Source organism: Muscardinus avellanarius (assembly GCF_963383645.1).
Source record: "Muscardinus avellanarius genome assembly, chromosome: 11".
Lineage (NCBI taxonomy): Eukaryota > Metazoa > Chordata > Mammalia > Rodentia > Gliridae > Muscardinus > Muscardinus avellanarius.
Window position 1 is genome coordinate 84,441,694 of NC_137797.1, and position 20,534 is coordinate 84,462,227.

Genomic DNA, 20,534 nt, shown 5'->3' on the forward strand with positions numbered 1-20,534 from the left:
AGCCAGAGTAGAACTCACTTCTCAGTGCTGACTCAGTCTATGCAAGCAAGAAGTCTGGTCCTTCCCCCCATCGGTTGAAAGTAAATGGCAATGTTATTTCTGAATTAAAGAACCCTGAGCAGGCCGGGTTTGTATAGGATGTTAAATCATTATGCATCTGAGCTGCCTGGAGAACACTAGAAAAGAAAAGCAATAGGGTTTTAAGTAACTTAAAATATAGCATTTGTCTCTGATCTTTATTCAGACTGGGTTGAGTTTCTCTGAGATTTCCTAATTTATTCACCTTCTTTGACCCTGTCTTCTGATCAAGTAATATTTAAAACAGTCTTGAGGATGACTCCTGTATTATGTTAGAACTCTCCCTACTGGAGGATTTGAAAAGTCATAGGAAGGGAAGAAGAAAGAAGTGGAAGAGGACTGAGCAAGTATAAAAATCGTAGTATTGAATATTCTTGAGTGGCATGCTTAGATAATCAAATTTTGGAATCAGCTTAGGTGACCATTGAAGAGATGAATATATATATATATATATATATATATATATATATATATATATATGGAATTCTACTCAGCTATAAAAAGAACAAAATTTTGTCATTTTCAGGAAAATAGATGGAACTAGAAAATATCATGCTGTGAGATTAGCCAGTCACAGAAAATCAAGGGTCATATGTTTTCTCTCATATGTGGCAGCACAGAGAAACTGGAATACAAGATGAACTTCAGATAAAGGAGGGGTTCTAGAGGAGGGGGATGGAGACTTGACACAGGAAACAAAACACTTCGAATAATAAAATATACATATTCAAAATTATCAATTCTATTCTCAATATCGTATATGGAGAAGGAAAGAAAATGGGGTAGACTCGGGCGAGTGCGGAAGTTAACCAAGTGCTGTGAGCATATATCTCTATCACCCTGAATTTCATTATGTTGTATAATTAAAATGCACCAATAAAAGCATGTGTGTACCGGGCACGCTTGTAATTCTCACACTTGGGAGGCTGAGACAGGAGGATTGCACAGGTTCGGGGCCAGCCTCAGCTACTTAGTGAGGCTCTCAGCAACTTAATGAGACCCTGTTTCCAAATAAAATATAAAATAGGTCTGGGAGTATAGCCCGGAGGTAGAAAAGCCCCTGGGTTCCACCCACAGTACCACCAAATTAAAAAAAAAAAGTTTGTGTGTATATTTTCTTTCTCTTTTTAAGAGACATGCTTAGTTTACAGGGATTTTGCTTCTTCTCCTCAAAGCCCCACACAATTCTTCCTCTGTTTAATGCAGAGGTCATTCAGAAGGAAGCTGTGACAGAGACGTTACAATCATCATCTTTTTCTGACAATAGTTAGCATAGTGCTTGATACCACCACCTCAGTTAGTCACGGTCTAACACGCTCCCCTTTTACTATTTCAGCAATTCCTTCAGAGTATGGATGAGAAAATAAATGCAAATCTGTATCGCTTCATTGGTTTTATTTTTTGGCTTTTGGTAGCTGACATAAATAATAAAACATTTTGAAGACTGCACATTGAAATTCCAGTCATCTTCAGCACTGAAAAGAAAATTGACCTTGAATGCAGTTTCTACTTTTCCTAAAACTCTCACCTGAGCTATTAATAAATGACCAGTAAAAAGTGTTTTGATTCACCTGCAAATGAGCTGAGAGATGGTCTAAAGAACAAAGAGAAAAATCAAAACCTATGGTGTTCATTTCAGATGAAAGGAAAATAATTTCAAACAAATGAATTCAATATGAACATCCAAGGGAAATTAACCCTGCTTGTTGCTGGAAATACAACAGTGAAGGTAGCCTGAGTAAGCAACAGCACACAAAACCTGGAAAAGTTATTTACATAATTTGTTTACTCAGTACTTAACACTGAATTCAAGCACAGGAGGGTCATTAAAGAGACCTGCATCACTCCACTTAAGTACTTAGCATAAAGATAAATTCTTCACAGGGTCTCCCACACAGCAGTCAGTTCACAGTGTGAAAACAGAGCGCTGCCTTGGCAGTTGTTTTATATGGGTCTGTCTAGTCTAGAATGACAGAGGCAAAGACAATTGAAAAGGACCTTATTAAAGTGTGTTACTGAACTTTGAGGGTGGTGTAGACATTCAGTACTTTAAAACTGACAGTAAAATTATTTCTTTAGATAATGTGATCTTAAGACCACCCAAATCGATGTGCATTATACAAACAAACACAGTCATATGAAGCCTGTAGTATTTAGTTTGTCTTAATTCATGACAGATAGTCCTCATTAGATTAATTGTTCTGTGAACCAGGTCAAAGAGATTCAATGAATGAACCTACTGGGGAGCTGTGCCTAATGTTTATACTAAATTTTACCATAGTGTCCAAGCAAGGGAAACCATGTAACAAGGACTGACTAACAGCTTTTGAAAAGAGATTCTACTTGTATATACACACAAACGTTCAGAATACTTCACTTTAAGAAATAAAGGAATTCTCACCTAATGATGGTTAAGCTGGCCCTCTGGATATAATAGAGGCTCAAATTCTGAATGCAAACAATCTTAAAACTGTGTGTATGCATTTATTTTATTTTTGTGGCACATGTTTACTGATTTATTTTGTAGCCTAAACTCCATTTGTGACTTGCATCATAGAATGAGAGCACTGTAGGAACAGGTGAGCTAGATCTCCAATTCAAGTTCCTCATTTTACAGGTTGAGAAAAAGTCCTGAAAACTGTAATTTAAGATTAAGCAAGGGCGTGCAGCAGATCGGACTTTACTTGCTCCACTTTAACACCCATGTCTTGTCTTTTCAGTAGTAGAAGTCGCTGGTAAAATAAAACAAAACAAAACAACAACAACAAAAGAAAAATCAAGATACAGGGCAGCTAGGCGTGGTGGCGCACTCTTGCAATCCCAGCATTCTGGAGGTTGAGAATAGAGGATTGCGGTTCACGGACAACCTCAGCTACTACTTAAATGAGGCCTTTTGCAACTCAGTGAGACCCTTTTTTCAAAATATAGAAGAAAAAAATAGGGCAGGGGTGTAGCTCAGAGGTCGAATGCCCTCTGTGGTGAATGTCCCTGGGTTCCACCCCCAGACCCGCAAGGAAAAAAAAAATACATTCTCAAGTGTCAAATAATGGATAAATCAACAAAATCCTCACCAAGTATCAGTACAAACGACGCATCTTGTTTTGTTTACCTAAGAGGATTAAAAAAATAAAAGACATCATAATCAGATTTGCCTATTCTAGTATTTACGCGTAAAGAAAAACTGAACTGATTGAACAGGAAATGTGTCTATGGCGAATGTTATTACTACTAATAAATCCCCTCGGGGAAAATGCATTCTTTGTCCCTATACTACCATCCTCAGAGTTCATTTTAAAAATATTTTAAGGCAGGCGTGTGTGTGAGACTTAATTTTTTTTCTATGTTTTCAGTTTCCCTGGGATGAGTTATAGAAAAGCAGAACAGGATGGAGGACAGAAAGTAGAAAGTTAGATGGAGGGGGAGGAGCGGAGGACCGGGTGCAGCGGAGCCCCGGCACCGAGCGGTCGCGGTCCCCGCGCGCCGCGCTGCGATTGGCCCGGGAAGGGGAGGGGGCGAGCCGCGCCGCTCCCACCGCCCTCCCCTCGGCTCCTCGCCCGCCGAGAGTTGGCGCCCAGCTCGCCATCGCCGCCTGCGCCCGCAGCAGCCTCTCCCGCGCGCCCTGCGCCCGGCCATGGGAACGACTCCGGGCGCCTAAGAGTTGGCGGCTCTGGGCGACGCGCTCCTCCGCACGAATCGCGCGGGCTATGGCTTCGGGCGCCAGAGGGTCGGGCTAGAGAAGGGGGAGGACGGCTAGCAGAGAAAGCAGAAGCCAGAAGATCGGCCGACGATGAGTTTCCACAAAGAGGACGGAGTGAGCAGCCTGTGCCAGAAGGCGCTGCACATCGTCACCGAGCTCTGCTTCGCGGGCCAGGTGGAGTGGGAGAAGTGCTCGGGCATCTTCCCGCCCGACCGCGGCGGCCAGGGCGCAGGCGGCACAGGTAAGGGCCGGCTGGGCCCGGGGCGCCGCGCCTCCCTCCAGCCCCCACAGCCCGAGGCTCGGAGCGCGGTGTTCGGGCGTCTGCCTCCTCCCCACCTGCGCGGCGTCTCCGGGTCCTCTCCCAGCCGCTCGGGCTCCCCGGCTCCCGCACCCGTCCCTGCGGTCTCCCGCGCCTCTGCCCAGGCTCGCGAGTGGAGAGGGCGAGCGCCGCGGCTGGTCCTGCGGCTCGCGGGCTGTGGGCTCGGGCCAAGGGGCCGGCACGAGAGTCTATGCTTGAAGGCCACGAAGCCCCGAGTGTGTGGGGGTGTCTTGGCCCTCGGGGTCTGAAAGGGCCCCAGAGCGGTAACTTTCCGCAGCAACCTGTCGAGCGCTGGTGAGCTCCAGCGGCCGGCAGGCAGGTGTCCTGGTGCTTCAGGATAACGATGACACAATATCAGAGATGACTGATCCCGTCTTTGGGGCGAAAGATTTATGCGATCTGAAGAGAAACCAGAGTATACGACGCTTAAGGCCCACGGCACATAATCTTTTCCACACACACTAATTCTAATCCCCCGCCCCTTCTCCCAAGCCCTCGGGAAACTTGGAAGATGGTGGGGTGGATATTGACTATGAGGAATCTGGAGATGGGAAGAAGTGTCAGGTGACACATTTTTCTCAAGGCTTGGGAGTAGGGGCCAGAAGAGCCTCTTTTTCGTTACGCGGGGTGGGGGGAGTTCATCACCCACCTCCAGCGCGGGTTTGTCCAGCTTGCTGTGCTGTTCCCAGGCGCGAGAGGGACTCCAGTGACTGACCTTCACTTGTTGAGTTGGGAGATAAACACTGACGCTGAGGTTTTCCGCATCTGAAGAGGTCTCCTTTCCTTGTGTGGGGTCTTGTTTAGTTCCCTTTGACTTCCCAGATCATTTTGGTCTCCCGGTGGGGCTTCAAGGGTTAAGGGTCGCCAGGGCAACAGGTCTTTAGCTTGGACCACCACGTTCAGGGCAAAACAGACCTTAGAGAAGCCAGAGTGCCGGAAAGGAGAGGAGGGGTCCGGAGTGAGTCATCCACTGCCCTCCTGGCCTGAGACAAAGGAAGCAGGGCGGGGATTGATTCGTTTTAGTTTTTGTTTTTTGTTTTTGTTTTGTTTTTGTTTTTTACATACTATGGTTTACATAGTATGAAACATCTGCCCGGTTATCCAGTTCTCTGGTAAAAAGGAAACAGAGGCTCAGAGGGGCTTCTCTCTGCACCTGACACAACTCGGGCTGTTCCTGCTTGGACCCCAGACAGAAGGATACTTAGCTGCTGTTCTCCAGGCACTGGGCGCTTGGACTTTTAGTGAAAGTAAAAACACCACTGAGTCTTTTCCAGGTGTTAAGTTCCCATGAGTGAATGAAACTGGAGTAACAGTGTAAGGGACCAAGTGAACGCCGAGTGTGCGTGTGCGTGTGCGTGTTGCATATGATTGTTCAGCAAGAGGTAAAGAAATAGTGTAACTTCAGGGTCCATCATCGTGATAGTGAGGAAGTTCTTCCGAAATGTCAGTAGGTGGGACACAGGCCTAAAATCTGACTCAGAGAAGCAGGCCCAGTGGAGGAAATGAGAGTATTTAAGGACCTGTGCTTTGGTTATTTAACAGTAGACGCCTTCTCCTGCTCCTTTGTAATCATATGCCAAATAGTGTTTTCCTGTGTCTCATTGCTGGCAATGTGGACAATGTGTGAAAGTTGCAGACCATATATAGTGCTAGCTTTTAAATCTATATTATATTAAGATGTATACAAGATTAAGGTAAAACACAGTATATGAATCGTAAAAAGTTTCTGAGCTTTTCCTAAGCATTATAACAAATAGTTGTAGTCCTAATTCCATTTGAACATTTCCTTGGGAACAAAAGATTGATAAAAATTACTCTAAAAGAATTGCATGCATATTTTTCTCACCTTAAAGTAATATATATAGTACTCAAGTGGGTTATTGAATTTAATGTCATTTAATATTTAATATAACATTTGGCATATTATTTGGCTGTCAGTAGGGAAGATATTTTACTAGTAAAATCAAAGGTCATATGTTTTATTTCATATGTAGAAGCTAGAACAAAAATAGAAAACAAAGGGACTTTATTTAAATGAGGAGAGAGACTAGCAGAACAGGAGGGAGATTGGGGAAGGAGGTGCTGAGGGAACATTGAAGCTTTAGGAAGGGCCTGGCTCAAATTAGGTGATGTCCATACGTGAAGGTGTCGGTATCACTGTCACTGCCATGAGGAGGGAGGAAGGGGAGCGGAATGGGGTGAGAGGAAACATAGCACGTGCTGTGTGCATGTATGAATGTGTCCCTGTGACTCTCACTATGATGTATAATTACAGTGGACCCATAAAAGTATAAAAAGGTAAACAAGATCTTTCTATATTTTCCGTTTGCAAATTTATACAACTATTAGAAGTAAACTACTTTAATCTGAAAATAGGCTTCCAATATTAATTAGCTCCACAGTATTTTTGTAGTAGATTTTTTATAAGTTGTGTACTTGGGGTCATTATGATAGATCCCTAGATAAAAACACCTCCATTATTTGATCCTTCTACTCGTTGTTTAATGAGAAATGCATTATTGGTAGGAGGACATTAATGAAATTTATTGGTGAAGTCATTATTTACTTTGAAAGTAATCAGCACTGCCCACATGGTGTTACTTATTCTGATATTGCAGTGGCAATTGCAAGCTTTAAAATTGTGTATATTTTTTATTACTTGCTTAGAAAAGAGATTCATGTAATCTCAAAGTTATTCTACATTGATGCAGTTAAGAATTATATATTGCATAAGATACTTTTATTCTGTCTTTTAAAATGCCAATAAAAAGCAAGGATAACTGTTTGTTTACCATGAAGGTAGCAGCAGCAGCAGCAGCAGCAGCAGCAGCAGCAGCAGGTTATTGATCATCCCCCAACCAAGTTAACCAACCTCATGCTTTAGTAAACTTTATGAAGACTTAAACTGCCACTGGCAACGCTAATTGATCTATCCTTTTGGAATATTTTATTAGCGCCATTGCACACACTAACATTACTAGCACACTAGAGAGCTTATTGTATGCAGTTTTTAGAAAATTAGATTTGGGGGAGTTCTTGTAAGACACTGATTCTCCTCTCCCTCAAAAAATAGATATGTCACCCACTAAATTCACTTTATTGTACAACAGTAGAATTATTTGAAAAATATACAAAACAACATGTTGGTCTGAAATATTATTTTTCAGCTATATTGTAACTGATAATCATTGTTTGAACTGGATTTAAGTTCATTTCTGGTCAGTCTTTATTGCTCGAATACTTAGCAGGTCCAAGGATTCATGTTACTTAAAAGACAGAACTCACAAAATCACAGCTACACAAAACCACCTAAGTTCACAGTTATTTACATTCATATCACAAACCTGACCTTACTAGAAATATCTTAATATTTGATTCAGCAGTTGTTTAATTTGGCATTTTTGTGTATTTTAACATGACACTAAAGATTCTAAAACAAAATTTAGACGAATTCTTCAGGCTCATACATTTATTCTTCAATTTCTTATAGGTTAGGATAATGGTATATAGTAATGAATTTCACTGAAGTACTTCACCATAAGAAAAGAAAAACTAAGTGCAGTGTTTAAAACCACATCATGTGTTTTCTCTGAGACTAAGGGGTTTTGAGTCCATGATAAAGGCTGAAAGTAATTAAGGAGCCTTTATAGACTTTCCCAACAGACACAGAAAATGCTCCCCAATTAGTTGAGCTGTCACTTTTATATCACCATAACTCTGAGTTTACACATCCTAATGACTGTATAAAGAATTACAGTTTAAGCCCAGTCAGAGAAAATAGTAAAGTAGTGGAAAGGGGCTTGGGGAAAGGAAGTCGTGGGGGAACAGTGAGGATTGAGAAAGCGAATAGTTCAAATGAGGTTATTTCCATACAAGGTTTCCCTACCAACCTCACCAGTATGTATGGCACAGGAGAAAGAGGAAGGGGGCAGGTTTGCAGAGGAAATGCACCAAGCGATGTGTTTATGTATGTTCGTATCACACTGAATCTCGTTATGATGTATTACACTGCATCAATACAAGTATTTTTTAGAAAATAATCACTTTAAAAATATATCAGTGGAAATATTTTCTTGAGACTTATAAGTGTGGAAAAGAAAAAACAGAACCACAGTACATTCAGAATCACCTGTAAGGTTGTGAAAGGATATTCATTCCCTCCTCAGTATCATCACTCTATCCAAAAATTGACGAGCTTTTGCCATATCTAGTCTCATGGGCACATGATGATTAGTACACATTGCGCTTCATCTCATTTTATTCCAGAGACCTGCGCGATCCTCCTGTCTCCGCCTCCCAAGCGCTGGGATTACAAGCCTGCGCCACCACGCCCGGCTCATTATTCTTATGGCAAGCTAAATTCTGTATTTTTCTTTATATGAGCTATGAATCTCTGCAGTATTATTATTGTGTTAGTAGTTTTATATACAAAGTGTATAGTTGTTCACTTCAAATCATATTTTTAAAAAACTTAATCATTATAATTTTGCTTTTATGAAAAAGATCATTTTTAAGACGCATCTTTATTCATGTACAGATTTCTTAGTTTTGCTTTGTTTTTTTTTTTTTTCTACAACATTTTGGTGGAAGGCAAACATTACCACAAATGTTTAATGGAATTCCGAATGCTAATTAAAATTATCCATATTTCTAAAAGTATAATTAGTTTCTTCATGATATACATTTATTCTACGTTAAATCAGAATGTGAGCCTTTTGAGGAAAAGGGTTTGCTTCTTCTTTATCCCCAGTACCTAGAAACATCTGTGATACAAACTTGAGGCTCAATAAATATTTGTTAAATGAATAAATAAAACAAATAATTTATTTATAAAATAATGGGTGCTACTTAATAATCTCCAAAAACCCTGTGAAATAAAATTGTATTCACTTGATCTCTGTGTCTCTAGTGCTTAATACAATATCCTATATAGATGGACATACAAAATATTTAGTTCATGATAATGGCAGGAATTACAGCTCTTTAAGACATTTAAAAGCTAGACTTTAACAAGCGACATAAGAAAGCAACTGAACACAATATAGATGTCCACCAATTTTTGGGGTGTGTGTTCAGATACAGATATGAGTCCATAGCTAAATCTGAAGTATTGCACAGAAAATATACTGAGTTTGCTAAAGTTCTAAGGAAAAGTAGGATTATACAAATGTTCTAATACAGATGTCTAATATAGATGTCATAATATGTCTAATACAGAAGTTCTTTGACTTATGAGGTTATGTCCTGATAAGCCATTGTAAATTGAAAATAAAGACGAAAATGCAGTAAACATACCAGACCCACTGAATATCACAGCTTATCCTAGCCTATCTTGAATGTACGCAGATCACTTACATTAGCCTACAGTTGGGCATCACAAGAGAATATTGCACCATGTATTGCTAGCATGGGAAAAACATAAAAGTTCAAAGTATGGTTTCTACCCACTTTGTACCATTGTATGGTAGAAACATCACAAGTCAGGGACCATCTGTATATGTATACTCTATACTTATTTACAACAGTATAAGGAAGCTGACTTTTTATTGTTATTATTCCTATCATCCAAATATAACACTTTTTCATTTCTTACTTGAATATTTACATGCATATGGACCTTAGTATGCATGAGTATTTGTTGTATATTCTTGACTAAATAGAATTTATTTGTATCAAAAGTCACATAAAAGGGTTTAGTGTGTTTGAAATGTGAAACTTTGAATTCATATAATTCCAAATATAGCTTCATTTATTTGTTCATAAATAAACCTATAATAAAACTATATTAAAACAAATAGCTAAATTGTTTTAACTAATTTATGATTAGGGAAAAACATGAAAATCTAATTTTTATGTTATCTTGCCACATTTTGACAAAGTTCAATAACAGTTCATATTATAATTTGAATTAATTACTGTAAAGCATTAAAAATGACATGGCAGTGGAAAAGAGCTTTAAATAATCTGTTCGAAGCTCCCAAAGCATTATTAACATGAATGTGTTAAAGAAACTGGACCTCCAGACAGTGAGTGTTAGTATTAAAGGTCAATAAATTACATTTTCTTGTCTCTAATTTGTAAGAGGCCAATTTACTTTTTTTAATATTCAACAATGACCAAGTTTAGAAATATAATTTTTGTCTAAAGCGATAACTTTTTATTGGTATCTAATGTGGTAGATTTATTTTGCTTCACAGTGTCAAATATACCCTAAGTAGTACTCACATTAATATGGCTTATGTACACTGTCAGGGAGATATGAAGATACATGATGTATGCATATATGTTTCATATAGTCATTATGTATATATGTGCATTCTCTATCACTGTATTTAATTAACTGTGGATGGAAAACATTTGGGAAAGATTTGCATTTGTAATGAACATGTGCAGACTTTTTTCTTGTCAATATTCCCTAAACAGTACAACGTAAGAGCTATTTACATGCATTATATACTGGGTTAGGTATTATAAATAATCTAGAGATGATTTAAAGTTTTAGGGAAGATGGAGTTGGTTGTATCTAACTCCACACCACTTATATTAAGGACTAGAGCAACTATGGATTTTGGTTCTTTGGAGGGTCCTAGATCCAACGTGTGTGTGTGTGTGTGTGTGTGTGTGTGTGTGTGTGTGTGTGAAATTGTGCTGTGATGGACTTGGTGCCAGAAAGGTTAGACTCATTCTGGAGCAGGGGTAAGGAAGAAACTGGTAGTAGTACAGTAACTTTTTTTCCCCAATCAGGTGAATCTTGAAGTATGTTATAGTCTACTGACTAATTTAGTGTTAAATAGGGAATATTACTGTCAACTTCGAAAAGTTGGTAAATGTTAAATTGTTCAAAGCATAAAATTATTCTAATTAAACAAGAATTATCATTTTCTCTCTAGTCTTTAAAATTCTCTTAATTTCACTTGAGTACTTGTAGAATTGTAAGAATAATAGAAAAATATTTATTTATTTATTTATTTATTTATTTATTTATTTATTTTTGCGGTACTGGAGATGGGACCCAGGGACACTCTACCTCTGAGCTACACCCTCAGCCCTACTTTTTATTCTTTTTTTGAAACAGGGTCTTACTGAGTTGCAAAGGGCCTCACTAAGTAGCTGAGGCTGTCCTAGAACCACGAGCCTCCTGTCTCGGCCTCCCAAATGCTGGGATTACAAGAGTGTGCCACCATGCCCAGCTCCCTTTTTATTTTGAAACAGATTCTCACTAGGTTGCTGAGTGTCTCACTAGTTTGCTGAGGCTGGCCTAGAACCTGTGATCTTTCTATCTCAGCCTCTCATGTACAGGATTATAGGTGTGTGCCACCATGCTTGGATTAAATGAATTTAACTTTTTTACATGGCTGGCCACTTCTTAAAATACTCTGCTACATACTACTATAAAAAACCATTCTCTTGATTTTCTTTTTAATATCTCTCTGCCTACTCTTTCTCAGTCTTTATTTGGGTTTCTTATTCCTTAAAGTTTTCTTCCTCTAAGTATTAATATACTCAGAATTCTATAGAGAAACTTTTCTATCCCCTGAACTCAGATGCCACTGTTGAAGGAAGCCTTTCAGTTTTATTTGGGTTGCAGCTATGTATGGCCAGCAGCCCATTCAAAATTTCTATTTGCATGATCACAAGTTTTTCTGGTAAAACTGAAAATTTGGTCTTCCTTTTTTCACCATCCTATTTCCCAATGGGTCACATTTCTTGTCTTTTGAATCATTACATTCCTTTACCAGATATTTGATTTCAAATTTTTCTCCTGAATCGTCTTCTTCCCAGGTCCGCAAGTACACTCTCTCTCTCCTGGATTAGCTAGTTTTTCTTCTTCCATTCTTATTTCCCACTGTGTCTTCTCTTTGACCAGGATGTCATTTCTGAAATATACATCTAACAATTTAAACCTTGACTTAAAATGTTTTGGGGCGACTTATTTCTCTTTAAGTCCACATTCATGATATGAGATTTTTCACGTCAAACTCAAGATACTATATTGATACATATATATCATGACTATAATAATAATTCAGAATAGCTAAATTATGAAATCAACCCAGATATCCAACAACAGATTATATATATATATATATATATATATATATATATATATACACACACACAATGTAATTATTGTATATATACATATATACACACAATGTAATATATAATATATATATATATATACACACACACACACACACACACACATATACACACAATGTAATTTTACTGAGCCATACAGAAGAATAAATCTATGTGATTTGCAGGAAAATAGAAGGAACTGAAGAAAAGTAAGAATAGTCAGTGTGAAAATGCCAAAGGTGGTACATTTTCTGTCATTTGTGGAAGGTAGGAAGAAAATAGAGACATAAAGGACTTGAAATAACACAAAGAAAGATCTGTAGAGTATCAGAAGAGAAAATATCATTTAAATTTTTAATATACTTTTAGTGATGCCTTTTGATTTTTAACATTTTATAAATTCTAGATTTTAAATCTTATGATCCATTCTTTTTATTTTTTGTAATAAAGCTTGTTGAAAAATATTACATCATGAAGATCTAAGCATTAAACATTTGATTTCCTTTTAACATTTGTGTAAAGTACAATGACAGGTATTACATACCTTTCTTTATTCAAACTTCACAACATTCCTACAAAATAATACAACTACCCTTATTATTATTTATTTAGGTACTAGGGATGGAACCAGGGACATTCTACCCCAAAGATACACCCCCAGCCCTGGTTTTTTTTTTTTTTTATTCTTTATTTTGAAACAGGTTCTCACTGGGTTGCAAAGGACCTCACTAAGTAGCTGAGGCTGGCCACAAGCTGTGATCCTACTGTCTCAGCCTCCTGAATGCAGGGATTACAAGTGTGAGCCACCGTTCCAGGCTTACAACTACCCTTATTTTATGGAAGATTTTGAATTCTAAATAACTTTCCCAAATTCCCACAGTGGTGCATATGACATTTTATAAAAGGTTCCATAGTATGAGGAAGAAGGGTTTATGCATAATTCCTCCAAATTATCCAACTCTTAGTTATTCTAATCACTTTAGGATCTACAGACATCTGACTATTTTTTAAATAACACTCAAATATGTACCTTTCAAATAATGCACTTTTCAAATATCTCCCAAATATGCACCATGTGATACAAATTAGACATCAAACATGATTAAATATATAAAGGTGAACAAATTTGGTTCCTGCTCTGAATGATCAAGAAATAAGCATATTGGTAGAATGGGAATCTTTTTTTTTTTTTTTTTTTTTTTTTGGTGGTACTGGGGTTCCTGGAAGCCCTTCTACCTCCGGGCTACACTCCCAGACCTATTTTTACATTTTTATTTGGAAACAGGGTCTCCTAAGCCAGCGCGCGCCGCTGGCTTCGAACCTGCGCGATCCTCCTGTCTCTGCCTCCCAAGCGCGGGGATTACAAGCTTGCGCCACCACGCCCGGCTGAATGGGAATCTTTGAAGAAGCAAATATTTGTGAATTTCATAATCCATTATCAACAATGATAAAACCCCCAAATCTCTGAAAAATGAAAAATAGTTTTTTTAAATTGTAGTAATCTAGCCAGGTGTGGTGGCACACGCTTGTAATTTCAGTACTTGGGAGGCTGAGACAGGAGGATCACAGGTTCAAAGCCAGCCTAGCAGCTCAGTGAGGCTCTCAGAAATTTAGTGAGACCCTGTTTCCAAATAAAATATAAAAATAGGCCGGGCGTGGTGGCACACGCTTGTAATCACCGCGCTTGGCGGGCGGAGACAGGAGGATCGCGCTGGTTCGGAGCCAGCCTCGCTGGCTTAGGAGACCCTGTTTCCAAATTATAAAATAGGTCTGGGAGTGTAGCCCAGAGGTAGAAGGGCTTCCAGGAACCCCAGTACCACCAAAAAAAAAAAAAAAAAAAAAAAAAAAAAAAAAAAAAAAAAAAAGGTCTGGAGGTGTAGCGCAGAGATAGAATGGCCCTAGGTTCCACCCCCAGTACTACACACACACACACACACACACACACACACACACACACACACTATAATAATCTGACACCAACAATGTATCTAAATTGGTGTTAACTACTTAATTAAAACCATACATTAGTACATTACTATGGCCTTCGGTGGTCCCACTTAGCATGACTAATTTACATATTCCATTAAAGATATAGTACCATTTTTCATTACTGGATATTATCCCAGATAATGTGCACCCCATTACATATCTAATATCCAAAAGAATGAATGTGCCAGGAAATATTCTGTGTAGTTATTTGGAAGGTTTATTATTTTTAACATCATTTAAGGCAGTTTTATAAATAATGTCCTAAAAGAAAAGCTTCACCAAAATTCCCTTGAGTCCCAGAGAGCCATACTGGATTTTCCTCTCCTCCATTTTGTCTCCTCTCCATATTCTCTAGCTGTTTGCACCTTTTCCCACTCTGCTTTGTTAGGAGCCCTCAGCGATGTCCTTCAGCAAAAGAAAGTAATATGTGAGATAGGAAAAGAATACAGGCAAGGGAGTGACAAAAATTGAAGCTGGATCCACAGTCAGGGACCACATCTCTAGTGCTGTGGGATGTCATGCAAAGTTTGGACCTGGTCCAAATGGCCCAGGAGGGACCTGGACAGATGTCAGGCTGAGAGAACTAAGGTTGCCAGACATTCGTCCTCATTGCTAGGGTGGTATTTTTCTGCTATCCTGGATTCATTGATAGCACAACCTTTCATTTTGGAAAGTATACTTGCTTGAAGAAAGTATGTGATCTCTCAAGTTAAGGAAGATGATGTCAATTTTAGAAAAATATATATTAGTAGTGAGAAAAATAGAAGTAGGTTCAGAGATTTCAACAGATTTCTTTCCTAAAATAAAAATGTACAAATATTGAATTCTTCTCTTAGGAACAGTGGCATAAAGGGATTTTATTAAACACTTGTAAAGAGAGTATAAAAGGTTCTCTCAAGCCTGAACCCCATGAATCAACAACACGGTGCAAAAGAAGAGACAAAGAGGGTCTAAACTCACTTCTCTATGAATTCATTTGCCTGGTACCTAACGCACTCTCTCTTATGATAATATTAATCCATTCATCAAGGCAGAGCTCTCCTGACTGAATCACCTCTATGAGGCCATACTTTTCAGTACTGTTGTACTAGGGACAAAGTTCCCAACATGTGAACTTCAGGGAGCACATTCAGAAGCAGAGTACAGGCGATGACTGTACTTATTCAGCCAGTTATAAATCATAGTTAACAATCATGAAGCACATTAATTTTATACTTTTTCTTTTTTTCTTGAGTTAAGATGATAATGAGTAATAAAAAGCAAACTACAAAATGTGAAATATGATCCTACTCTGCTCACCAGTGAAATATAAATGGGGAACATTCTATAGTTGTTTTACTAAATAACTGAAAAATGAAGAAAAATATTGATGTCTACATATCACAGCATGTCAGAATTAATTTTTATTTGCATAATTAAGTAGCAATAAAAACTCAGAAATATTTCAGTTTATAAAAGGATTTCTATTAGCCACAAATTGTATCTTACCAATTAGGAAAATATAAATTAAGACAAGGTATCATTTTCTCATCCAATTAGTGAACATTCAAGTACAGTATTTCTTTGAAATTTAGGAACTGGTAAACTCATGATTTTGTTACAGCAACTTTGGGACTTTCTTTGGAAATTGCTAGTTAAACCAAACATGTATACAAGACATGACCCAGAAATTCTATTTCAAGGTATTTGCCTTAGACATAACATTCCCAAATACATGCACAGAAAGAAAGATATAAGGATGCTAGTTATAGCTATGTTGGGCATAAACTATACATGATTAATTGTTATGTATTAACAAGATGTTAAACCTCAAACATTGTTAAATAAAAATTAATTGAAGAAAGAAATATGTAGTCATCCATTATGTAAAAAAGGAGTATTACGTATTTGGATATATTTTTTTACGTAGTTGGATATATTTATGGCTTTATGAAAGATATATTTGTTTGTTAGTACTGGGCAGACACACCTAATCAGTACCAGTGGTTACTTAGGGAATGATAGAACCTCATAGAATTAGAGTAAGACTTATTCGGTTTTAGCTTTCTTTATGGACTTAACCAGCCTCTAGAACTGTGAGCCAAAATAAAATGCTTACTTTCAAAAATTACCCTACCAGCATCTTGCTAGAGTCAGTGTCTGGTGAGAGCCTGTTTTCATCTGTGCTCTACTACTATAACAGAATAAAAGAGGTAGGATAACTTATGAAAGTAAGAGTTTTATTTTGGCTCTCAGTTCTAGAGGCTGGTAGGTCAATATCAGACAGTCATGTCCAGTGGTAAATGTCCTTGTTTTACGTCAGGCTATGATGGAAAGTGGAAAGACAAGCAGCCATGTGCTGAACAGGCAAAACAAAAGTAGCAGCCTCATTATATAACACACTCTTATAGTAGCTAATCCATTCCCCAAAGAGACAGAACTCAGGCATCATGGTAGAACATTCATGAGGGCTCCACACCATCGCACAGATACCTCCCAGGAAGCCTCTTCTCCCGACACTTCCATACTGAGGAATTAAGCTTTCAACTCAAAATCCCAACTCAAGAATTATGGAGGATACACTCGAACTATGGTATGGCCTCTTCTTGGCACATAGATGGCAACTTCTTATAGTACCTTGGTCCTATTTTATATAGATACTAATTCCATTTACAAAAACTTAACTCTCACAACCTGATTACCTTCTCGTATGCTCCATCTCCTAATACCTTGGTAGTTGGGATCTTAACATATGAATTTTAGAGGTACACCATGCCATATGGTCATACCATAGCACAATTCATTAACTAATTTAGAACTTAAAACACCTAGAAGCATCCCAAGTTATCAGAAAGGACTTAGGGTGTTGGAAAATACAACTAATAGTGTACCTATTCATTAATAGACATGTGTCATTCTCATTTATACTATAAAGAGCAGTTTACACAAATATTTAAGATTGTTTTATGCTTAGAGAATGAGAGGGATCTTTTTTTGATCAAAGACAAAACAGCCGAGCGTGGTGGCGCACACTTGTAATCCCCGCACTTGGGAGGTGGAGATAGGAGGATCGCGCTGATTCAAAGGCAGCCTTGCTGGCTTAAGAGACCCTGTTTCCAAATTAAAAAAAAAAAAAAATATATATATATATATATATATTCTGTAGTCTGGGAGTGTAGCCCAGAGGTAGAAGGGTTTTCAGGAACCCCAGTACCACCACCACCAAAAAATAAAAAAAGATGAAACAAACAACATTTCGTGTTCTGTGCAGCTTCAGAGCTCAACTTCCTGTCTTCATGGCAAGTGTCATGTTGTAGACTTACTTGCAAGATCTTAAATCCCTTGTAGCATAATTGGAAATGATATTCATGTCATGCTTTTCCTGTATACAATTGGAAAGCTTTCCTGGGCTGAAATTTGTCATAACTCTCCTATTCCCTCACCATGTCTACATCTTTATGTATAAAATGGATTAATGTTCTCCATATTGTCATTTTTTCCAGATATTTCAGTCAGCCTCTTAGCAGTCGTTGTCAGCTTTTGTGGCCTGGCCTTGTTGGTTGTCTCACTCTTTGTCTTCTGGAAGTTGTGCTGGCCGTGCTGGAAAAGCAAACCAGTGACTCCCGACGTCAATGCCCTTCCACAGAGCATTTCAAATGCCCCTACTGAAGTGTTTGAGGCTGAAGAAAAAAAAGAAGTTAAAGAAAATGGAAAGCCAGCACTCAAAGCTATTGAGCCTGCAATAAAAATAAGCCACACTTCACCGGATATCCCAGCAGAGGTCCAAACTGCCCTAAAAGAACATTTAATTAAACATGCACGAGTCCAGAGACAAACTACTGAGCCTACATCATCATCACGGTAAGGAAAGGTCAAATATGTGAAACTTGGGCTCTTGAATGTGTGCCTGTGTGTATGTGTGGTGTTTGATTTCAGAAGAAGGGTTAAACAAAGAAAGAGGAAAAGGAGAGATGGGGAAAACATAGGATACACATTATTCAATAAAGAGGGAAAGGGTAGAATAGAGTAAGTAGGGGCGAAGGGAGAAACTGAAGACAAAGGAGTAGATGAGAAGCAGTCCTAAGAAAGGGACTTGGTAGACTGATGCCTCAGCAAGATCATGACACACAGATGATTATTTAACTTTCCCTTGAATATTGGCCTTGAATATTGGTTGGTTAGTTAGCAGTTCACTAACTAACCAACCAAGACTAATCTTTAGTTTACAATTATTTAGCACCTACACCATAAACATGGAACTGCAAGAAAACGTTATCATTTCAGCTCATCAAGCTCGTATGCTGAGTTGTAACACAGAAGCCCTTAGGAGTATACACACAGGAAGGAAAAAGATTACCTTAAGAAAATATGTTTTAACTCAGCCTGTGAAAATTAGCAAAAGTTTGCTTGAATTAAAAAAATTGCCACATCTTATTTAAATTATATTAACTGTAAAGAAAATTAGAGATACATGGGAAGAGGCACTTTCTTTTCTGCTAAGTATAGTTATAAATTCTTAAAACAAATGACAGCATGATAATAGCTTTTCTCTGGGTCCTAGAAGTATAGCAACTAGGTTTACACCAGGGCAGGGTAAAACTAATGACACTGGGAGATGACTACTCTTGCCTGCTAACTGAATTTCTTTCCAAGCTTACCTTCTCCTTCTCTAAACCTGGGCCGCATTTCTGCTTGTTGACATGACATACTTTTGTGGGTTTAGAAATCTATCAAATTGAAAAACTGGGTCATGTTTGCTACTTGTACTGAAAGAATACTCAACATCTCTTTTGTGTAAATAAAATAGAGTTAAATTTATTAATAAATACATATCTCTCCAAAATACATTCCAGAAAGATAAATAAGAATAATTTTTATCTTTGATGTAAGAAATTTGGGATAAGGAATGGGAATGGGTGAAGGTGTCTATTATGTTACAATTTTCTGTGCTATATGAATTTTACAATCAAGGTATGCCTCATATTTAGTTATTATTTTAAGACATTTTCTGAATGGTTGATCATTTCAGATTTTCCTTTTTATAATTTTTATATAATGTAACAGAGTAAATGTTCATTTTAATTGTGAATATTTAAAAATAGTTATTTGATATAGTATTTTTTTTTTTTTTTGGTGGTACTGGGGTTCCTGGAAACCCTTCTACCTCTGGCTACACTTCCAGACCTATTTTATATTTTATTTATTTGGAAACAGAGTCTCAGCGAGGCTGGCTTTGAACCTGCACGATCCTCCTGTCTTTGCCTCCCAAGAGCAGAGATTATAAGCGTAGTCCACCACCCCGGACTGATATAGTATTTTTTTCACATGTTCTATAAATGGATAAAAAGCCTTTGAGAGGGAAAATTGCTTTTTTTCTAAACACTGGCTATGAATAATATATATATGAAAATATATATGCATATATATATATATATGTTTTTCATATTATATATATGGAAAATTGCTTTAAAATTATTTCATGTGGTTCCTGTATGATTATTACTTCTATCCTTGGAAACTATGATCAGATAGGATATTTAATATCCACAAAGCTTGAAGACACTCAATTTTTAAAATAAAAACACTGAATTAAACTTTTATTTTTTTATTTTTTATTTTTGGTGGTACTGGGGGTGGAACCCAGAGACTTTCTACCTCCGGGCTATACTCCCAGACCTTTTTAATATTTTATTTGGAAACAGGGTCTCACTAAGTTCCTGAGAGCCTCACTAAGTAGCTGAGGCTGGCTTCGAACCTGTGCAATCCTCCTGTCTCAGCCTCCCAAGCGCGGGGATTACAAGCATGCGCCACCACACCCGGCTAAATTAAACTTTAAAACATTTAAAAATATATTAGTTCTCCTTATCCAGAGGGATACAATTCCAAAGCCTTAGTAGATACCTGAAAGTACCGAGCTTTATAAATACTATGATTTTCCTTTGCATACTAAACCTATGATAAATTTTAATTCATCACTTAAGCACAATAGGAAATTAATGACAAAAGGTGATAATAAAATTAAATGATAGATGGGTGCAGTGGTACACTTCTGTAATCTGAGTACTTGGGAGGCTGAGGCAAGAGGATGGTAATTTTGAGACCAACCTCAACGACTTAGCCAGATGTTGTTTCAAAATAAAATAAAAAGGGCTGGGGTATAGCTTGGATGTAGAATGCCCCTGGGCTTACTCTTCAGTACCAAAATAAAATAATGATAACCATATACCGTAGTTAAAGTTATATGGATATGGTCTCTTTTAAAATATCTTACGATACTGTACTCACCCTTTTGATGGTGTGATGCAACACAGGGAGTCGAATGGTGCAGGCACTGCGAGGTGGCCTTAGGCTACTACGTGAGGGTTACTTGGACACAAGCACTCAACACTG

At 38.0% G+C, this 20,534-nt stretch overlaps 1 protein-coding gene across 1 annotated transcript in view; it reads left to right on the forward strand.

The window, feature by feature from the left end:
- Nucleotides 1-3,865: 3,865 nt before the first annotated feature.
- Nucleotides 3,866-20,534, forward strand: part of SYT10 (synaptotagmin 10) — a gene marked incomplete at both ends in the record, with an annotated part of 63,605 nt that continues 46,936 nt past the window's right edge. Inside the window, 2 exons of the mRNA XM_080705261.1 lie at nt 3,866-4,016; nt 17,648-18,005. Of these exons, the coding sequence (XP_080561387.1) occupies nt 3,866-4,016; nt 17,648-18,005 (509 nt within the window). The remainder of the gene's footprint in view (nt 4,017-17,647; nt 18,006-20,534) is intronic.